This window comes from Calypte anna, chromosome 1, assembly GCF_003957555.1.
Source record: "Calypte anna isolate BGI_N300 chromosome 1, bCalAnn1_v1.p, whole genome shotgun sequence".
In the NCBI taxonomy this organism is placed as follows: domain Eukaryota; kingdom Metazoa; phylum Chordata; class Aves; order Apodiformes; family Trochilidae; genus Calypte; species Calypte anna.
This window is the reverse complement of record NC_044244.1, coordinates 171,246,842-171,269,010: the sequence shown is the minus strand read 5'-3', so window position 1 is coordinate 171,269,010 and position 22,169 is coordinate 171,246,842. Positions and strand designations below refer to the sequence as shown.

The 22,169-nt window shown below is 40.2% G+C and overlaps 1 protein-coding gene across 3 annotated transcripts in view; it reads right to left on the bottom strand.

Moving 5' to 3' along the window:
• The window catches only part of RNASEH2B (ribonuclease H2 subunit B), a 42,583-nt gene extending 20,649 nt beyond the window's left edge, over positions 1-21,934 (bottom strand). For all 3 annotated transcript variants that reach the window (XM_030469357.1, XM_030469354.1, XM_030469356.1), the window contains exons 1-5: positions 21,818-21,934; positions 9,126-9,197; positions 6,119-6,226; positions 3,765-3,841; positions 1,088-1,208 (exon numbers count right to left, since the gene is read on the bottom strand). In XM_030469357.1, the coding sequence (XP_030325217.1) occupies positions 1,088-1,208; positions 3,765-3,841; positions 6,119-6,226; positions 9,126-9,197; positions 21,818-21,881 (442 nt within the window). In that variant the 5' untranslated portion in view covers positions 21,882-21,934. The remainder of the gene's footprint in view (positions 1-1,087; positions 1,209-3,764; positions 3,842-6,118; positions 6,227-9,125; positions 9,198-21,817) is intronic.
• Positions 21,935-22,169: the final 235 nt, after the last annotated feature.

The window sequence follows — 22,169 nt, the reverse complement described above, 5'->3', positions numbered from 1 at the left end:
CCATGGATGTTCTATACAGCAATAAAGAGGTGTGGTTTTTTTAATTCCTAGCAGGGTTTTCAGTCTTCCATTACCTTTCTCTAGCCACTTCCTAATTATCTGTAGATCACTTAAATATTGCTCCTTTTATATAGCAGCAATAAGGTTATGAAAATAAATTCCTAATGTTTCTGGATATTAATCTCTGTATCTGAACTCCCTGGAGGAGCTCTACAAGTATAAGGATCAGACAGATTATTTGGTTTGCATTTGACAGTAGATTCCATGTTCTCAGACTCCTTTAGCTCCTCCTTTAGATGCCATTTGCTAGCAGGAAGTCAACAAGCATATACAAATGCTCTTTAAAGCACCGAATATAAAAATTGAGGCCTTGCATCTTTTGCAGATCTGCCAAACTGCAAAAATTACATAATGCTCCTCCCTGTTCCCTAGGAAGCATATTTTGTCCTCAAATAAAAGTCCCCATACCAAAGGGAATTTTGGGCAAAGGCTGACTGATACTTTGAGGATTTTTTCCATTTAGGTTTTCTCTCTCATACAATTATGCATCCCAATGAAGTTTTCTATCTAAAAAAATCAGGTCTTTGAACTTAAACCCACAACACTAAGTGATGCAAAGCTAGAAAACTTGTGATCTCCTTTCTCAGCAGCATCTCTCCAGCTTCTTCCTACTTATTGTTTGAATGCTTTGCAACAAAGGAAGAAAAAGCCTAATGGATAATGGTTAACTTCTTCCACACCAGACCATCCTATGCTAAAAGAAGAATTTAAAGAGATATAAAACTTTCATCAAAAGGCAAAGGAAGTTCACAACACACAGAAGAATGTCAAGAAGCCAGCTTTGATCAGTTATTTCTATGATGCCTAGCAACAAAGCTGCACAAATTACAGAAGAAAACCTGAGATCCACACAATACTATTCACAATAGTGCAGTAACAACTTCTAATCCTAATATTCTCTTTTTGAAGTACAGCTTTGTCCCGAACCTTGGGTATTTGGTAAAGCAAAAAAAAATCTTGAAGTCTGTCTTGTAATGACGTGACAGTCTTTTTTTTTTGCCCCCCAGTGCCTTTTTTTTTTTTTTACCTTTTTCTTCTGTTACATGATGTATATACTGTTTAGCATCTGCACACTTCAGCAGCAATGGGCAGTTTGGGTAGTCTGAGTCTAGCACAACTTGAGTGAGAGGCTGGAACTTTCCTTGTTGCTGAAAACACACATCAAAGGGATTACAAAAGTGTAATTATAATATTAAGACACATATACACACTACACATATATAGAAATATATATACATGCAATGGTCATAACTTTAAAATAAAGGATTTAAAGAAGATCGCTCTTCGAATGGTAACACATGACACATCCAGAAGCCAGTTACAAAGCAAATAATAAACATTTATTCCAAACAAGTAAATACCTGCAAAATGCTGAACTCCTCAATTACTGCACTTAAAAAGACTAAATTTAAAACATCATGGGGAGAAACTAATGTGAACTACAGCAGAATTTTTTGGAAGATGACATAAGACACAGTAGTCAGCATGTGCCAACAGTGTTTTAGACCAAAACCTCTTGGATTAAGCCCAGTGTCATAACTTCCATTCAAATTTTGCTTTTCCTTCCATAAAGATAAATCTCAAAGGAGCAGGGCAGCTTCTGGAACACAGTATTAACCTTTCACCTCCGCAAAGTCAATTCCAGTTTGGCCACGGTATGTATATAAAGTAATTCTGGCACAACTTAAATAGCCCCACACATGACAGAACCATCAAACAAATTTTGCTGTTGCCAAACAATGCATAATCATTCAGCAGGGTTTGGCACAATTGGCAGCCTTCCCTTTGGAAAGATCCTTTAGCGCATCAGTACAAAGACTCTGTGAGCTCTCCCTCGTTGGAGACTGCATGGTGTAGGAGCCAAAGCTCAAATCATTATACCAGTCAGCATGAAAAAAACCACTTCAGTATACTGCTTTCACTATTAATTGATCCTCTTCCTAGACAGACAGAGGCTTAATATAAGTAACCATTGATTGTTGTATCACAAAACAAACAAACAAACAAAATGCCAAAAATCCCCCTCTAAAGGATTTAAAGTTTTTTTTTCTCCTGAAGAAAAAAGGCACAACAATGGCAAAAAAGGGTGTGAGAGACAGAAATAAAGCTGCAATAAACTGTTTTGCACAGAAAACTTACCTGCACAAACTTGCCTGTGTCCCAGAGCAAGACAGCCACATTTACATTGTACAAGAACACAGAGCCTAAGCCAAGAAAGCCTGCTGGAAAGCAGATGGCTCTGCTCAAAAGACACATTAAGCAACCCTGCACCACACCATCAAAGCCACAGGATGGCACAAAGGATGACCCTAACGTACCCAGTGGGTACCTTGATAAGTCATTAGCTCAAGCCAGAAGTGATTGTGCTGCACTCAAGCTGACCCAGCACAGGGTACCTGCTACACAATCCTCAAGATTTCCCCTTAATGAAGAATATGCTGAGTTAGGAAGGGCACTGCAGGAATGCATTTCCCCCAGTTTTGTACACAGAATAGCTCTATGCATTTGTCTTGCATTATGGCTGGCCTAGACGACCAGAAAACCTAAAAACACTGTATTGGGAAAGTAAAGGGCAGTACAGGACCCTTCTCATGCACAGAAAGAGCAGCAGTAGTTGTCCTTTACTCAGGCTACTTCAACTCTCTCCCACACAGACAGATGAGATTTACTGTTTCCCTAAACTAAGCTTTCAAAGGGCTGCTGAATTAAAACAGTGTACAGTGCCTACCCTGATCTTTCTGAAATTACTTTTGTTGTGCCACTGAAGCAGGAACAGACCACAGAAATACAGAATATGACTGCACATCCTATACCATAAATAATTTAAAATAATAACAGAATAGATTACTGCTACAAATGTGTAGTAGGACTTTATTCCTCTCCCACACAAAACCTGTTATTCTGCTCTCTCCATGTGCAATCTACAGCAGAAAATAGTGAGCAATTGTATAGAAAATGATCTTACAGAAAAAATTCTTAGAATGCATAAAGTGAAATCAGTGCATTCCTGAAACAAACAAAAAAAAGATTAACATTTATATTTTGGCCTTTTTTCCACATGCAGATTATAAATAATAGTTCAGTAACTTTGCCTATGCCTTTTGATACACCCCAGAAATGTAAGTGAGATTTTGTCAAACCCATGTTAAATCAATTAAGCCACTTATTAATTATCCAAATTTTGAATACTTCATCATTCAACTGCTCTTCTACGATGCAACATCTCTACAAACACTACTTCTGCAAAAGGCAATGTTTCCTTCCAAGCTGCCACAACTGCCACAGAAATGTTCTTCTTCCTTCCCCACAGCATTCACATTCTTTTCTTTTTCCCTTCCTTCCCAAAACAACTCACCTACTGACGCCTATGATAAGCAGTTGTTTATTTTATTCTGGAGACATCTCCTAAGTTTAAGTTCAGTAATTCTGGGATAGGCACTCACAAAAGAACCTCAGAAATTCTCTGCTTCTCTTAAAAAGGAAGAAATTTCTTGAGATTGCAAGCTGACTCCTAGAATACACTTTACTGACCAAAAAATGATGCAGTTGAATACACTTCTAGGGTGAGTAGCTCTGCTTCGAATTCGAATTAAATTTCCATCATTATGGAATCACTATTTGAAAATTAACAACTTCAGCAGAAAATGAAGTCAGAAATACTATTTTCTCTGGAGAATTTAAATGAAAAGATAAAGCAGGCTTACCTCCTTCTCTGCCTTTATGAGGTAGTAAAGTATCAAAAATAAGGGGTCCACTGGTGTAACAAACAGCAGGCGTCCATCTAAGTGACAGATATGTAAAGGCAAGTTTAGAACCAAGAGGCACAATATGTTGACCTTTTTTTTTAAAGATTTTTTGAAGAGTGTGGGCAAGAGGAAATTTTTAGTATTTTTTCAGTAAGTATACCAACATTTTAATAAAATGGGCAGGAGAATAGTAGCTGTGAATTTGTATTAAAAATACAGAGTAAACTCAATTCTCAGCCTTGCCAAACCAAAGTACAAGCTTCACCGCACCTCTGCTGGCTTTCAGCTCTCCTAAGCTTTGCCCTTTTCTGGACTATATTAAAACCAGCATAATTGAAGCTGCCCTCTATTGGTAGACTTGGGTGTAACAGAAAGTTGTTCTGGGAAATCAGATGTACCCTGCATACTCTAAGCAACACTGCTGGCAGAAGAGGTAGGCAGGGCAAGAAATAATTTCAAGAGCTAGTTAGGTTAGGGCTGCCTCTCAGATGTACAGGGAAAATCTGCATTCAGTCTCCTAACAGAACAAAATAAACTTAAACAGATCAGAAAATACAGCTCTGCATGTTGTATTCAAAGTTACACACAAAGGAAGAAGTTGGTCTCCCATTGAAACAGACACCTCTGCCCATCTGGAACTGGTTGCAGACAATGGCTATGTCAAGCCTCTTGTATAATTGTAGATAATTGGAAACAATGTAACATCAAGGAAATTGACTAATGAGACCCAATAAACTGATGACAATTTGACGTTAATTAGCAAACCAAAAGCAAATAAATATAATTTTTTTGTTTTAAATCACACGATTAAGATAATGAATGCAAATTCTATTGCAATGGCCCTAAAACTAAAAAAAGATGAGGTGGGAAGAATGTGGTTTGGACAAAGCTGATACCAAATCTAACATCTACACTAGTAACATGATGCACTGTGTGAGACAAAGACAGCATCAAGACTACTTACAACCATGAAAGCTTTGATAATAAAACTAAGAAAAGAAATACTAGCTACTTTCTCAAAGCTTTCATTCAAATGATTTCACCTGTACCTCCAAGAGAGGTATTTTTATTTGTTCTAAAGAGTTCAGAGTCATTATAGGTGTATAAAGACCTCTGCCCTTCTCTGCAGATAACAAGATAATTTGCTTTATCTGCAAACACACAGCTTTTTTGTGTTGTTCTTCCCGACTTTTTCAGAGATGCAGCAGCCCTATAATGTTCAAGAACAGTACTTCTACCTGTATCTTTCAAAGAAAACTGAGGCAATGATTCCTTAAGGCTAATGATTCCCAAAGGCCAAAGTGAAGGTTAGAAACGGAGGGGGGAGAATACAACATGGACCTCACTGGGAGCAGGAAGCAGACCCAGTCTTTTGGCTCACCCCCAGATGGAGCAAGGAAAAGCTCACAGCCATACCACTTGCACTGCTATATGCACCTGCAGAGGATGTTTAAAAGTTAATACACACTTTGGGATATTATCATGAAAGAAGTCTGGTGAGGTTGCTTTTATTTATTACTATAAATGGTCATTTTTCTAAAGCTAAAGTAAAAAAAAAAAAAGGACAAAATTAATATTGTTTCATCTCCTGAATTAATATTTTTTGGCTGGTGTGTGGACATACTGATAGAAAAACACTACTCCACTGACATCCTTTGGTAAAGGACTGTTAAAGCTGTCACAAGCAGTTACCTAAGTTTCCTCCTCATTTTCAGAAAGGCAAACCAGGATCAGAGAATGAATGGGATGGTAGGGACAAGCTCACTTCAGACAAAACACTGAAATGGCACCTTCAGACAGAAGGCCTATCCTGATATCCCAGCAGTCCCACAGGGCACTACAGAGGTAATTAAAAGAGAGCGAGACCATACATTCCAACACTTGGAGCTCTAACACAACCACTCTGCTTTGCTAGCTGCAGCCTCCCAGCACTTCTCCCCTCCTGCAGGATAACACATTATTTACACTGAAGACTTGCTGGTGTGATTGACAAGGGAAGCTAAGTATTTTATGGCACTTCAGTTTAAATACAATTGAAAGACTTCCCCCCAGTCCCCCTCCTTCCTCAAAGACAAATGAACATCTGTCTAATTGAGCTTGCCAAAGGCAGCCTTTTAAAAAGCAACCACAAAGCCCCCAGCCCTGGTTAAATCCAGATGGCAAATGAGTTTGTCAGAAGGTGGGGATGTGATGCAGCATGCCTTAAACAACTAGGAAAAACACCTGTAAATTTACTAGAAGAGAGAGGGAAGGTCTGTGTATGAAAGTTAGTTGCAGTTAGGGGATACAGTTGGATACTGTATTTTACTCACCTTGTTGAACAGTCTGACCTATAAACCAGGAACGATATTCCTCATGAAAAGCTTTTACTTCAAACAGCTGCTGTGCACCACTATTGAATAAGTAAAGAGTTGCTTCCCCTGTTGAAAAGAAATCTGGTTTGTGTTTGTAAGCTTTCACAAAAATCAAAAGAATACCCAATACATCTGAAGAATGTGCCCTATATACATAGACACACAAACATACACACATTCTACATAAACTCACTACAAAGAAAGCTCAGACAAAGAAAACTATTATATACAGATGTTCATTTACCAGCTCTATAAACCAAACCGAATATAAATCAATAATAAGATGTGTGAATAGTTCATCTAACAACACAAAGCCTTTGATGCAAACCCAACTCAAAATCACTCAAGAAATCAGCTTTTGAATGTACTGAAGGGAGAAGGTGGAAAAAAAGAAAATCACCTCTCCTTCCATCACTTTTGTCTCTAAATCAGACTCTAGTTACAGGAATTAAAGTCTCAAACCTTGAAGTGACAATTTTAAATAATTTTTGATTTTGTGTATCAAAATGGATTGACAGTGACTCAGTATGGGAAAAGAAACAAGGTGACCATAAAAGCTAAAAGAAATTGCTTCAAGATCTAATCAAAACCTTGATAGTTTGGAAAGGAACACTATTTTAGGCCACTCCATAGCACAGCTCTTGCCACTTCACATTAATCTTGGCTTATAATGAAAGGGTGATGAGTATGTTGTGAACAGGACTGACATTTTCCATACCTACACCAGGAAGTTGCCAGAACTACAAACAGGGCCACTGAAATTTGGTCAGCTGAGTCTGTTGGCCGGACCACTCTTGTCTCGGTTATCAATCCATCTTCAAGAGATAAGTGCAACTACAACATGGCAATCCTGCTCAAAATACATAAACTGAAAAGCTGCACTGTCTTGCAGATCATGGGCTGACTCAAAAAAGTCTCAATATAAGCTGCTGCAAGCTGACTTCAGCACTGCTGTTCTGAGCCTGAAAAGACTGAGGGTGCAGAGAGAGGTCAGCTAAAATGGTCAGACACATCTCTTACCAGAAATGACTGATAATACATTTTTTGCTCCTTATCCAAAAGCCTTACCAGATGTGTAACCTCACCTACGGATACAGTTTCAGTACTCTGATAGTTTTTCTTCTGGGGAGGGGAGGAGTGAGTAGATATAAAGGGGAGCATATGATTCAATCATTACCATGTGCTTCTCAACAAGGGTTTACACCACAGATTGATGAGCACCAGACGTCAAGTACTCAAAAAAGTGATCGCTGAATCTTGGAAAAAAGACCATTCCTGTCACCCAATTCCAGCTCCTTAGTTTACTTGCTTATGTTAAAAGAACACTCACCAAAAGTTCCCAACAATGCTGTTAGACAAAAATTCTGGGGGATGGAAAGAGAACCCAGGCAGGTTTGCTCACAACTTTACCACTTAAATTTGTTGTTTTATAGTAATCTTTATCTTAACTTTAAATAAGTCTTGTGGTATGGTTATTTCCCTTCTTTAAGTTAAGCACTTTGAAAAATGCTTCTTGTGGTACTTGCACATTGCAGGCAGAATCTTAGGTAGTAGTCTTTGTAAGGGACAGAAATTTTGTCCTGTTTTACCTGTCTATAAAAAGGACCAGGCATGCTTTTATTTAATAAAGTGGTCAGCAAGATTTCTATAGTGTGCTGAGTCCTTCAGTGCATATTTATACAAAATCTGGCATTATACAAAAACCTGGAATCAACAATTCATTAGTTAGACCCAAACATAAGGAAAATACATTAATAGGGTGTTCTCAAACCTTCCATTTTCAGACCATACACTTATAATAGGCTACATAACTGAAAGTTTTTGCAGGTCTATAAATAAGCTCCTGTAAATTCTAAAGGAACACACCCAGGCAATCACTGCACTTTAGGTTTTTCCCAGAAACCTTTCTCAAGATCCCTGATTCTACTAAGTAAATGAACCTTTCCTTCTATAGAGAAAAGCAAATTAATACCTACACTTTTAGAAACATAGCAAATTAGAAAGCCAATATAATACAGCAGGTGGAAAGTATCCATGGCTATATATTCCCACTGTAATTCTGAGCAAGCAAAAACCAACTATCATGATGAATAAGTGATTTCACATTCTGTATCTATGTTTTTTAATTATTTTCCTCTTTCCAGAACAAGTAGTAGTCACTATATTGTAACATAAAAATCTACCTGAAGACCTTAGTTACATTTATAAAATAAGCAGCCAATTTCAAAACAATACAACTTAAATCTATAGAGAACAAATGAATTTATGAAATGAAAACAAAGAATGGCATGAAAAGACTTTTCAAACAAAATATGTTAACCCTAACAAAGGCTTACTGCAAGTTTCTGTTGCAGTATCTCATGCACCAGTTATTACATTGCTCGTGTAACAATAAATCCTTGACAAAAAGAACCATGTGACTAGAAGAAAGGCAGTGTGGGATGCTGGTGCCATTCTGTAACCTGCATTTGTTAGTCTTTCCACTGTATTTTGAATTCAAAGTGCCTGAAACCACCACATGGACCAGGCAAAGAATATTAAATTTAAAAAATGAAATTACTCAAAATGCTTGCTAAGTATAACTACATCACTTCTTCTGAGTATTTATTCTATAGCTAAGGTGAATCCTATGAATCCTAAATTTGGATTAAAAAAAAATAAAGCCTAAGTTCAGTACCCAATACTGTAAACAACCCAAAACTAATGCACTTCAAAACAGAACTTAAATTATACTGCTTTTTTGTGCTGCCAATGTTTGTGGTGAATAAATAGTTCAACCAATTAAAATTATAGAAGAAATCCTGAATGTTTGTGTAGCAATAACTATCTGGCATCACCAGCAGCATATCTGGCTCTTAGGATTTACACTATCATCATTATTTCAGCTTGCAAAATACAAAGCTTTTGGTGGTGCAGGGAATCAACCAGCACATTAACAGCCTAATGTCACGGTTCCAGAACTTGCCTGTGCTTGGATTGCGCAGTTGTGTAAACAAAGGTCCACTGTCAGGTGTCTTGGGGCACTCAATGGCTTCCTCTGTAGGGGGAGAGGAGAAAGTTATGAAGTTGTAAAGTAAGAAGTAATACACATTCTGCCATGCTTCTCCAAGACCTTAAGGATTACTTGGGCTGACATTTTTTTGAAAACTCAAATACTTTTGCCTGAAAGTTATATGCATCAGCCCAAATTCATCCTACCTGACCAAGTCACCTAATGTATGTTTCCAGAATTCCTGGCACTCTGTCTGCCACAGGAAAGATTCGCACCTGGGGATGATTTGGATTTTGAGAACCACTTCCCCCTAGAGAGCCTCAGGCAAGAGAACTCCTAAGTTTGACATCTCAGTTAAGTGAGATGAACTGGTATGTTACCCCAATTAGTCACAAAGACAAGGAGAATGCTTTTGCAAGTCAGGCAAAGCACAGTGTCGATGCTAAAAAGTTAAGAGTGCAAAAAGTAAAATATTTGTGGGAAGAAACAGTGGTCCTCTAAAGCTTTCAGAAAGTCTGACTATGCAGGAGTATGGGGCAAGAATTGTCTGTTACTCCTGTGAAATACATGAACATTTGTTTATACGTTGTATATGATCTTAAAAAAACTAAAGAGTGCATTTAACTCCTCCAGACAGGAAGAAGAAGCTGAGAGAATACAGCACCTCTGGCTTAAGTCTCTGAAAGTTGTTCTCTTTTCTGTGTCTTTAAGCAAAAAAAAAAAAAAAAAAAAAGACCAAAAAAAAGACAAAAAGCAGAGCCACAAAAGTACTATTACTCTCTGTGAAATTAAAAAAAAAAAGAAAGAAATGAAACAGCTCCCACAACGATGGTGATTCAACTCTGAAAAAACTTCTAAAAGGATCCCTATTTAATTGCATTCTATCCAAGTCCCCTTGATAGGGAAAGTCTAACTTGTATTTATTCTGAGTGAAGAACAACATGACAGCATCATCTTTCTTAGCTTGCACACTGCCAGTTCTGTTCCAATTCTTTTTGTATCGGCATTTATCAGAGTAAGGAAAATTACTAAAGCATTTTTACATACATAACCAGTATCCAGACACCAGAGAATGGACTGACAAGGATCAGGCTGATATTTGCATCATGATGCTGCTGAGAAATGCAGAGAGGAGCAGCAAAGGTGGGCTGAAAAGCTATTCACAAAGGAGAGGCTGTTGGAAGGAACAGAGGTGCCACATCATCCTTCCCCTTTCAGCAGCATCCAGGAGGCTGCAGGGAGACAGGACAGTTCTTTTCTATGGAAAACAGGGAGGCAGAAACCTCAAGTGCAAGAAATAGCTGCCATCCGCTCTGTCTATCACCAAGATCCAGAAAGGACAGGTGGACTTCTAACTGTTTGTACACTGGCACCTCAGTGGCAAAAAAAAAAAAAAAAAAAGGAAAAAAAAAGGGGAAAAAAAAAAAGGGAAAAAAAAAAAAAAAAAAAAAAAAAAAAAAAAAAAAAAAAAAAAGAGCCCCTAATAACCTTTGACATCAAGTCCTGGTTATTCGGTTGTTACAAAAATAAATTGCCCAGATAAAGGCATAAGCAGGAATTAAAAAGTAAGTGTTTTGTGATACAGTGATGTACGATAAAGTCTCAGAGCAGTTCATAGCATTTACAGTCGTTTTCTTCCCCTGAATTTTTAGCTGAGTCTTCAGGTGACTCAAAACAGGGCTTTAAAAAGTTTCCATGTAAGCTGAGGGGTTTTAATGGAAAAACTCCGTATTTGCTAACCAGACCTGTTTCATATGCTCATACATAAACACACACGGTTGTCAAGCTACATTTGCGCTGGCAAAGACAAACTTCAAATTTCTAGAGCTGTGTATATTTCAATTCTTGACCACAGTTTAACATTAGTGTATTTTTTGTTACTTTTTAAAACACTACAGTGATTAATGACTGTGAAAGAAACACACTGCATGTGTTTACTTTGATGTGTTTCATATGAACATGTTAAAATATACACACTAAATATGAGTTTCAAAATTTAAAACAAAAAGTAAAACAAAAAAACCCCAAAGGAACTTTTAGAGCTCACTTGCTCTGCTTTCTTCATGCACAGATTTATGAACACTGGGAATGAGTCCAGACGAGCTCTAAGTTACATCTTGTATAACATGAACAATTAAGCAGACAATCCTTCCTAAGGTAGTTGGTTTTAATGAAGTTCACATCTTTATTTAGTGGATAGGTTCCTTTCCTAAGCTGCTATTAACATACTGAATTTATCCATCCCTGCTAAGCCTGGGAGACACGTGCGTGCAGGGAGTATAATAAACCCAAGGGATGCAGCGTCCCGTCTCTTCCTCATCAATCCTCTGCATTCCCAACCCAGATAACTGCCCTACATGACTAAGGCCTGCCCCATGCTACCCCAGGCTTTGCTCTGCTCCTCTGTATATACAGCCCAATAGGCTCAGGCAGTAGCTCTTCCCCATGCAAAGAAAAGCACAGCTCTGCCTGTTTAGCTCTCTGGTCCTCCCCAAGTTCCCTGGGGTTTAACACTCCACAGAGGACAACAGTGACCATACCCTGATGAACAGTCTGAGCTGCAGCCTGTAGCCCAGTACCTTGTGCTGATGGGGCAGAGCATACATCACATTCTCCACGCAGCTGCCACAAAAGATGGTTTACCAGAAAGGACACACACATGCATACATACACAAGAAGGGAAGGAGTGGGCAAAGGCAAAGGTGGTTTCTTTTACCTTCAGTTTCGTCAAAACGTAGGCAATACCCTACTCCATTTCCAGGAGTATCTGAAGTATGTATTTTTGTTACAGATTGGTTCTACTAGATGTCAAGCTGGCAGGTAAAAACAGGCAATTGGGAAAATGCCTGCTTGGAAAACTGGATGCAATATTAATGTGGCCTTAAGGGCAGAGAAGGCCCTATTTATCTGAATTTAAACACTTCATGACTACGAAAATGCTGAGCAAGGGAATTTTGAAGTTAAGTGTCCAAACCTAACTTGTGTTTGTTCTGGCCTTTAGCCAGGAAAGGTAACTGGATTTCTTTAATGTCATTATATTTATCAGTCCTTATATTTGGGCAAGATCTCTTACAGCTAAATAAATAAAGTCTTTTTAAAAAGCCGTACTGCAACAATTTTCTAACACGCAAAATGAAGAGTAAAACTAGGCTCTGGCTTTTTGAGTTTTGTGGTTTTTTTTTAAGATTCACATTCAGGTAAGAACTAGTCTTAGAGAAAATAAGTAGACAAAAGCAACATTACAGGAAGAGTTTCTATGTTAAATTCTAAAAGAAACCATCAGGTGATTGCCACTACACTTAGCTCTGAGAAACTTGTTCATATATAAGAATAACTGGTGAGAGGTCAGACCTTTCTGACTATATGTTATGCTCTCTACCAACTGTCCATCAGCTGTAAGCTGCAGATAAAACAATCAGTAGAGCTCGTCTTACTAACAGAAGTGCCAGTACAGCACAGTATTCCCCTAGGACAACATTCCCTGCAAGGATACAAAACACTCTTGCAAGGGTACAGAGGGGTTCAATTAATGCTCTCCTAAGGAGGCACTGCAGTTAGCAAGCCACACTATGTACTGCCAGGGAAGACAAGATGACAGGCACTTCCAGGAGGCAGCTGAATCCACCTGTGGATACAGGCTAAATCCACCTGTATCATCTCCTGCTAGTACATGCATCTGTCTCCACTGAGCTTACAAAAACCCCTAGCAACATAGTATGCATCAGGATGCAGTGTTGCTACAGCTACACCAGAGGAGTGAGTGCTGAGGTTAAGCACAATGCAGGACAATCAAATGCCAACACTGGGCTGGTATTTATGTCTGTTTTGCTTAACTTGTAGCCTACTGTTCATTCATCATTAAGCAGGTCACATGAAGTCCATCTAAAAATGTGGGTGATATATCCATCAGTTGTACTGGAGTCTACAGAAGTACCTCAGAATCCTGCAACTGAGCAAAAGAGACTACAAAAGCTTAAATAAAGCTTTCCATTGCAGAAAAGGAGAAAAGCCTATCCTATTTCATGGAGGTCAGACATACAACAAGGCAAAATCTATAAAATATATAAACAGAACAAAGTGAAAATGAACCAGCTGTCAAAGGATTTCTGGCAATAATTTTTTCCACAATGGACAGATATGAGGTACTAATGAAACTGGCCATTAAAAAAAAAAAAAAGTGTTAGCTGGTACAGCAACATGAATACATTGGAGAAGAGCACAAAATTCCCAGTAAGATCTATGAAACTGTTATGGATGATGCAAGGTCTGCTCACGTTTGTTTGGTTTTGATCTAGGCTTTTTGTTTTTTGATTTTTTGGTTTTTTAATGCTTATAGAATACTATACATAACAGACTAATATTAAGTTACATGGAATTCCCATGCAAAAGCTGTCAGCCAAGCAAGCAAAAAGGCTGCAAATATCTGTCAATTGCGTAAGAGGAAAAAACGCCCTAAGAACGCAAATTTCCCTCCCACCATCACCCTGCAAAAAAAAAAAAAAAAAAAAAAAAAAATCAGTATTATTTTAAAGTCTGGAAATATAAAGTAAAGATTTCATTTAAAAACAGATATTAAACCATACGTCACCTATACAAGTCTTTTCCATTCCCTTCTTAACTTCTAACCATGAACGAAAGGTGTGTCAAATGGAGCCATTATGATGGAGCCCATTAAATGAACATTTTATGGAAGACTTCAAACTACACAGCTTCAGGGCATGGATATGTTAGATCTAATAATTGTTTTACTTAGGTTCTTTTTAGAATCAGTCAACCCTTATGTAAATGGTTTTAATTAAGTGCCTGTGTCCTCTGTCCTGCAGCATGCCCTGAAAAAAGCCCTGTGAAAAACCAGTAATAAATTCAGTACTTTGCATCACACAAATTTATAACCATTTTTATAAGTTACATGGTAATTAACTATTAGCATGATGAATGAATTCAGGTATGCACAGGATGACAATACAGAATCATGAATGGTTCAAATGACCAAAAATCACAGGACATTGAAAAGCACAGTCCTGAAGTTCCCACATTTGCTCCCTCCCTGTTGCACATTGCTGCTACTTTCTTTCCATCAAAAGATGGAAAGCAATCTCATGGCCATACTACAAGCTGGCTCCACTCACTGATCCAGCTGAGAAAGAACCAGTCACAAAAAAAATATACTAATTTTTACCCACACCAGTGAGCTATTCTCATTCACTGTATGGTTACTGGATGATCACTGGAACAAAGGAACACAATCTGTGGCAGGAGCAGCTGTCACAGAATATAAGCTACTCTGGATGTGACACTGGGGTCTTTGACCAGTGTCAGATAATTAGAAAACTAGACCATAGATTACTTCAGAGAGGTGGCAATACTTTCAGGGGAGTACCTAATGTCACACAGCCCAATTTATCTCTGCAAACAGCCTCTTTTGCAGGTGTTTACATATATGGTATGGCTTCCCACTTAAGGACACCTGATTTTTTGTAAGATCTTCGTTGTTATTCTTTTATGTTAGCTTGATGTTACCTCACCACCTTGCCCTCCCCCTTGACCGTACGCAGTGCCAGCTTCAATGAGGAACCTTTTGTCATGCCTGTTGTGAAAGATGGAATGATTATCAGTTTGGTAAACACAGCATTGATTATATGGCACCCTAAGAAAATAATGTTTAATGTGACATAATTTACATTCCTTGAAGTAACATTTCCATTTCACCTGAAAATCCTACCACAAAACACAATGATATGGTAATGCTTTCTCTACTGAGCAAAACTTCACATGGAATTGGTACTAGATGCTTTGAGTGGTCTCTTGCACCAGTACACACATCTGCATTACAGCTAAATATTAAGACTTCTGCCTGAGAACATCTTCGGGCTTCCCCATATGCTGGCACAGTTCACATTTTAGGCCAAAAATTCATGTTCATGGACTCACTGGCAGCAATGGACAGTACTAATTCATCCATTACTGAAATCTAGATAATGGAGGGCTCTGAGCTGAATGAAGGAGAGGCCAAACTTCAGAAGTTCACGAACAGGCTATCACTTCAAAAGATAAAAAATTCAGACTTCCCTTCTCCATATTTATAGGGTCAGCACTGGTGCAGCTGTATTACTGGCTGAATCAGCCCTATTCCCATGTGCAGAGGCCAAAGTTGGCATAAGCTGGTCTCTTCCAAGCCAGATGGCAGAAGCAGAAATAGGAGATGGTGTTACAAACAAAAACATCTCTTCTCAGTTATTTTATTTGATATGCTTCCTTCTGGCTTCTTACCTTGCCATTTATATCTGCTTTATACATGACTGAGTTCAGTATGCCTTTTAAGAGACAGCATATAAGAAATGGTGCAAATTACCTGCAGGAAAAGCTTTGTTCAGGAGATGCAAATGACAATTTAGGGGGAACTTAAGTAGAATATGGCCACAGAGTGATAATTTCTAAAATAAGCATATTCCCATTCACCTTATTAAAAAGGTATAATAATATGTGAACGTATTTTATATAAACTTACTTTTTAAAGACAGCTTTTAAAAACCATAGATATTTGTTTGCTGTAAACATTATTTTCAAGGTCTTATAATTATTCTGTAAGTACTAATGTTCACATATCCTGCTCAATTCATTCCAGCTTCTGCATCAAGAACCTTAAAAGCCAAGTAGCGTGGTTTATTTTGTAGCAGATAAAATGAACTAGGTTTTAAATGTCAAATAAAAGCAAGTATCAAAATGCTTAATGCAAAGTGTGAGAATGTAAAAAAAAATAAAATCAATCAAACCTGCCTACTACTGCAAAATACTTTTAGGCATTAAGTATTCCACCGTATTCTTTTGCTGTAACATCTTCTCTGAATTTGACCTAAAATTTTAAAGTTAAATGCTTCCTGTATCGTTGCATTGAGACAAAAGTTCTTTAGTCTCATTTGAAAGAATGAAGGCTTAAATTAATGTGTGTCGATGCCCTATGGTTTGGCATCACAGTCCATTTATTTCTGCCTCTGCCTCCATCTGACTTTTGGTATATATGAGATTTGTTCAAACAACTTGCCAAGTCTAATGTGAAACCGCTCCTTTTATTTTTGAATAAGTAATTCCTAAATATATTAGAACTGCTAAATTTCCCTCCCCCCTTGCAATCCTTCCAGTGCTATTCATATGGCAGTTCCTGTAAAACAATAAAAAGGCTAATAAATTTATTGTTTAAGAAAACAGCAGACTGAAAAATTGTACTCAACTAAACTTGTACAGTTCAGAAAAACAAAAGTGAAAAATAGTTTTCAGCTTGCAGCTAGCCCCTAACCCCTACTTCTTTTCTTGATACAAACACAAAAATCAACAATCTTAACTTCAGGTTTAGAGTAAAATACCAGACTTCAACAACTGCCTTCAATTCCTAACCTCTTCGCTAAAACCAGTAAAGGATATAAATAGTTCCCATTATGACAAAACACCTACCCCTAAGAAAATGTACTGAATAGAGAGTGCCCTTCACGCCCACCCTGTTAAGCAGCTAGGTGTGATTCTGGTTGCTTTTGGTAATACTCAGTTTGAAGCCACTATGTAAATTTTTTTTATTTGTTATACAGAGTTCAGGCCAGAACTATGTCATGCACAGTGACTTCATTTGATGTATTTTAGTGTTTTCCAGAGTCTTGTCCTTAGAACCCTACAAATAGGTGGGGTCTCAGTATTATTTCTCTGTCTAGAAAATAATTTCTAGTTCTTATGATTTTTAGAGAAAACATTAAAAATGGTAGGGTAGTACCATGGGCCCAACTCACAAAGCAAGTAAAAATCTCCTATATGCACATAAAAAAATAATTCCATTGGTTCATGTACACGAATACTAAGTAAACACAGAATTTTCTCTACTACAGTACATCATTAGTAACTTTCTAGCTGTGAGACGGCTAGGTTTTAATCCTCAGGAGCCAGTTCTTTTCCCTTCTACATGTTCAGTAGCTAGACCAGTAAAACAGGAAGCCTGTATAGGCTGCTCTGCATTCTCAAGGGCAAAGAAGGGCTCAGATACACGGGTAACAGAACATCCCTGATTACCCAACTACCACAAGAAATGCAGAAAAGCACAATATGAAAATGGTCATCCACCAATGAAGTTCATGTGGGTCCTTCAGGACTTGTTAGCACTTTGGTGTCTCTGCACCATGATTCCTCCAGACCTCCAGATTTGGGAGGTCTTCTTATCCATCGACGTCAGTTAGCCTGCACAAAGCAAGTTCAGACCTGGATTTCCAGCCAAACTAATAAAATACCCTGGAACGTGAAGCACAGCACAGAAACACCCAAGTGGGTCTGCACAGAGCCAGCTTGGGTCCATCAGGACTTATTAGTTCAGGAACTGTCTGAAAGCAGCTGCACTGCAAAGCTGGTCCTGGAAATAGCAGAGATGTGTTAACATGGCACAGCACTTGAACTAATAAACTTAGTGCTGAGCTGAGTCTGCTCTAGGCCAAATCTGGTGCCTGTATATTCACAGCATAGTTACTCTGCAACTGGAGACTGCTCAAAGAGCTGACTGTTTCATGCCCAGCATGCAGTTCTGCCCCTACCCACATGCTCAAGTTTTTTGCCCCCAACTCCCTCCATAATCCAAATCTCTTTATCTGTGCTATCCCTGTTTGTTCATCATTTCATTGCTCAACTATTTACAAGGCTGCATAATGTAGAGCAGCAGCTTACAGCCTTTTAGAAGTGATTAACAGTTACCACCTTTGTTCTCCTCATCCTACCAGACCAATATGTCCTAACTCCTCTCACCCAGATTTCTGGCTGGCCCCTTGTCCAGTCCTTGTATTTCAATCCCTAATATAGGAACAATTATGTTTATAAATCAAAACAAAGAGACAACTTTACTGGCATATCAAACATCCTGCCTCCATGGGAAAAAAAAAAAAAAAAAAGCAGAAAAAAAAATATATCAGCAATCAGCATTAACACCACAAGGACAAGGGAAGGCTACCATTTCTAAAGGTAAAATTTCCTACCTTACCAAGAAGCTGCTTGCCAGCCGCCCAAGATATGACTGAGTCTCTCTTTTCACCTTCCTACTCAAGACTTTGCTTGTGTGACTCTACCACACCAAACAACCTGAGTCTGCTGGTGAGGCAAAGGGCTGATGAGAGCAAAGACCATCAGGTTGCTGGTAAGAGAAATTCACAAAGGAAGAATGCTACAGGAAAGTACGACTGCAGGCAATGACTGAAATGAATCACAGTGTGACTGGCCTGACAACTGAACATCAACTGTCTCTCATCTCAGGCAACTCTGCTCTCCCTTTCCTCCTCCAACCATGTAATCCATGCAAAATACCTGCTGAGCTGTGTGGTTTGTTGCTCTGTCCTGTGGTGTGTACATGAAGCATGAGATACACACTGATGAAAATTCTGCAGTACCAGAAATAAAATTAACCACAGCATTAACTACTTGCAATAGAAAGTGACACTCTGGCCCAATTTGAGAAGACTGGATTGGACAGTCGGGCAGTAGAGATGGATTAGGAACCAGCTGAACAACAGAGCCCAGGGAGCTACAGTCAGTGGGGCTGAGTCCAGCTGGAAGTCTGTGACTAGCAGTGTTCCTCAGAGGTCAGTGCTGGGTCCAGTCCTGTTCAACATATTCATCAATACCTGGATAATGTATCATTAACAAATTCAGTGATGATACAAAACCAGGAGGGGTGGCTGTCACACCAGAAAGCTGTGCTGACATCCAGCGGGACCCGAACAGGTTGGAGAGCTGGGTGGGGAGAAGCCCAGTAAGTTCAATATGGACAACTGTAGAGTACTCCAGCTGGGGAAGAACAATCCCGTCCATCAGTACACATTACAGTCTGACACGCTGGAAAGCAGCTCTGGGGAAAAAGATCTGTGAGTCATGGTGGAAAGCAGGCTCTCCATAGGCCAGCAATGTGTCTTCACAGCCAAAAGGGCCAATGCCACCCTGGGGTACTTTAGGAGTGCAGCCAGCAGGTTGAGGGAAGTTATCCTCCCGCTCTACTCTGCCCTGGGGAGGCCTCACCTGGAATACTGTGTGCAGTTCTGTGCTCCCCAGTTCAAGAGGGACAAGGAACTACTGAAGAGAGTCCAGCACGGGTACACTAAGATGATTAATGGACTGGAGCACATGACCTATGGAAAGGCTGAGAGAGGCTGGGCTGCTCAGGTTAGAGGAGGCTGAGGGGGGATCTCAATTTTTAAACCAATGTTTATAAATATCTCAAGGGCGGGTGCTAGGAGTATTGAGCCAGACTCTTCCCTGTGCTGTCCAGTGACAGAACAAGGAGTAACGGTCTGGCACACGTGAGATTTAACCAGAAGGTAAGAAAATATTTCTTTAATGTGACGGTGACAGAGCACTGGAACAACTTGCCCAGAGAGGTTGTGGAGTCTCCATCCCTGGAGATATTCAAGACCTACCTGGAAATGTTCAGGTGTAATCTGCTCTAGGGGATCCTGCTCTGGCAGGAGGGTTGGACTAGAAGCTCTTCAGAGGTCCTTTCCAACCCCTACCATGCTGTGTGTGATTCTATGTATAGCCCCCTAGAACAGCTCAAGAGGGCTGGACACTAAAGCAGAAGATGAGGAAACTACAACTGTCAGCAGAGGCAGCAAATCAATAAGGTAAGAGCACGTAAGAATCCAAGGTGTTGTTTTAAGACCCCAGACCAAAAATCACCAATGGACTAGATATGTGAAGACTGCATGAGGGATGGGGGTACAATTCACAAGGGTGTAATTGCCCAGGCATTTCTTTGTTTGGCATCCCTCTCAGAGGCACCCACCGTGAGCTGCCCCTGCTGCTGTGCCTTTCAACTTGTTTTTATTAAATCAGACACCCAAGACCATGCTGCGGTTGGAAACCTCGGATGGAGCCTAAAGGATGAAGTACACCAGAGAGTAAGAAAGAGTACACGTGCAGCTCCTGGAATGGTGTGTGAAACCTTGAATGCTTCAAAGATGTCTTTTCTGAAAAGAATGTTCAAACCTATCTAAAGCCATTAAATCTACTTTATTTCAGCAGCCTATTCATACGACTGGCATGCTGGATCAGCCATGGAGTTCTGAAATTATCAGCCACAGTCTTTTTTAAATAACTAGGTGCTCTGAGGTTCTACTAAGCCTTAATAAACTTTCTTACAGGTCTGAAGTACTATATAAATTTTGTCAGAGCTGCGCTGGCATAATTGGTAATACAAACTGTCTGGCTTCATGAAAGTTACAAGCTCTGGCTCCAATCCTGCAACACTTACTGAAGAATTCAACCTACTGCACACAACTGACTACTCATGCCTAAGTTAAGCATATTTGTAAATATTTGCACAGTATGGACATCTGTTGGCATAGCCAGTCATCTGATAAAGATTCCACTTTAAATGCTAGTCTGCAGAGTCAAGATTAAAACAAACGAATTCCTCACTTACACATTCCTTTCTTAGGCATTAAGCATGCCATACACCAAAGGGTGGAACTGAAAAGTTAAAACTCCAAGAAGACTTGGTGAAATCGTAACAAGTGGTTCTGTTTCTCATGTAACTAGAGAAGTCTGTTTTCTTACAGATTCACGACTAAAGACTGAGCTCCTGACTTGTTTTTAACCTCTGCTAAACTACCTTTTCTTCAGTGGTGTCACTTATAGCATTTCTCACATAATTGCAGGCACATTCACAAACTCATTAAATTACTTGAAAGAGCTCCTTTTTATCAGGTTTGGTTTAAACAAAACCTTAGAGGTTTTGGGTGGTAGAAGAAACAGGCACAGTACAAAGCTGACCCACAGACAATTGTGGAAGTTTCATTTCCTTATGAAGCTGAACTAGAAAAAAACCAAGCTCTTATGAAACATATCCTTCCTCTTAGCATCTCAGAGTCTGAGCACATCCTCATCCGTCTTTTTTTAAGACGAAAACCTCCTGTGACCTGTGAATTTAAATTTTTAAAACCTGACACTAGGCAGAAATAATGTAAAGGGGAAAAGTATCTTCCCATTTATTCAGGTCTAAGTGAGAGAAATTAAGCCTATATAGTGTTTAAAACGTTGTGTATACTGCATTTGCAGAGCTGCCATGCAGAGGTCTTCTTTAGCCTACAGAGGGGAAGGGTTGAGATCTTAGCCTAGCTTAGGACTTAAGGTATCAAAAACTTTTAAGGGTTTTAAAGCTGAGCTTGAGGGCACAAACTCGTTTCCTTCAAAAATGCAGGGATGGACTCGGGGGATAGAGGCAAGATGGCAATGGCTCCATCTGGGACCTCAGTGACAGGAGTTCTCTTCTACAGCTCCTCTCCCCAGGCCGCACGACGCTGTTTGCACACTGGGGGCGAGCTGACATTTGGAAAACCCTCAGGGCCCACGAAAACAAAACGCATAAATGCAGTGAGGGAAACAGGGCCACAGAGGAGAAAGGGGGCACCTGGGAGGGCCTCGTGTAAAGGCTGTGTCTCAAAACGTCCTTACCACGCTGGGGCTGGCTGCAAACAGCAGCCCAGGTTTCTGCCTCAGCCCACTGAGGACGGCACCCCTCTCCTGCCAAGCGACGGCCCAGCCCCGCCGCGGTGCGGGTAAGCACCGCCAGGGCCAGTCAGCGGGGCGCGGTGAAGAGCGAGAGATCGGCACTGCAGCAGAGCCTGCCCCACCTCGGAGCCCCGCTGCGTTACCTGGTGCAATGAGCACCCACTGGCCAGGGTGCGCGTCCCCGGGGCGCTGCTTCGCGCTGTGCATGCCGCGTACCCCACAGCCGCCTCCCGGGCTCCCCGCCGCCGCTCCCGCCGCTGCCGCCGCAACATGGCGGCCGGGGCGGGACCGAGCACGGCGGGGCGGAGGGAAGAGGCGGGAAGAGGCGCCGCGCTCGGCGGGAGGACGGCGCCATCGGGCGAGAGGGAAGGGGGGTGTGGGGGAGAGGTGGGCGGCAGACAGAGTATGGAGGAGGTTGGGGCTACGCTGTCTCTTCCACCTTCCCCCCCTCCCACCTGGGGGGAATGGTACAAGCCACTGCAGGCGGGACGGGGT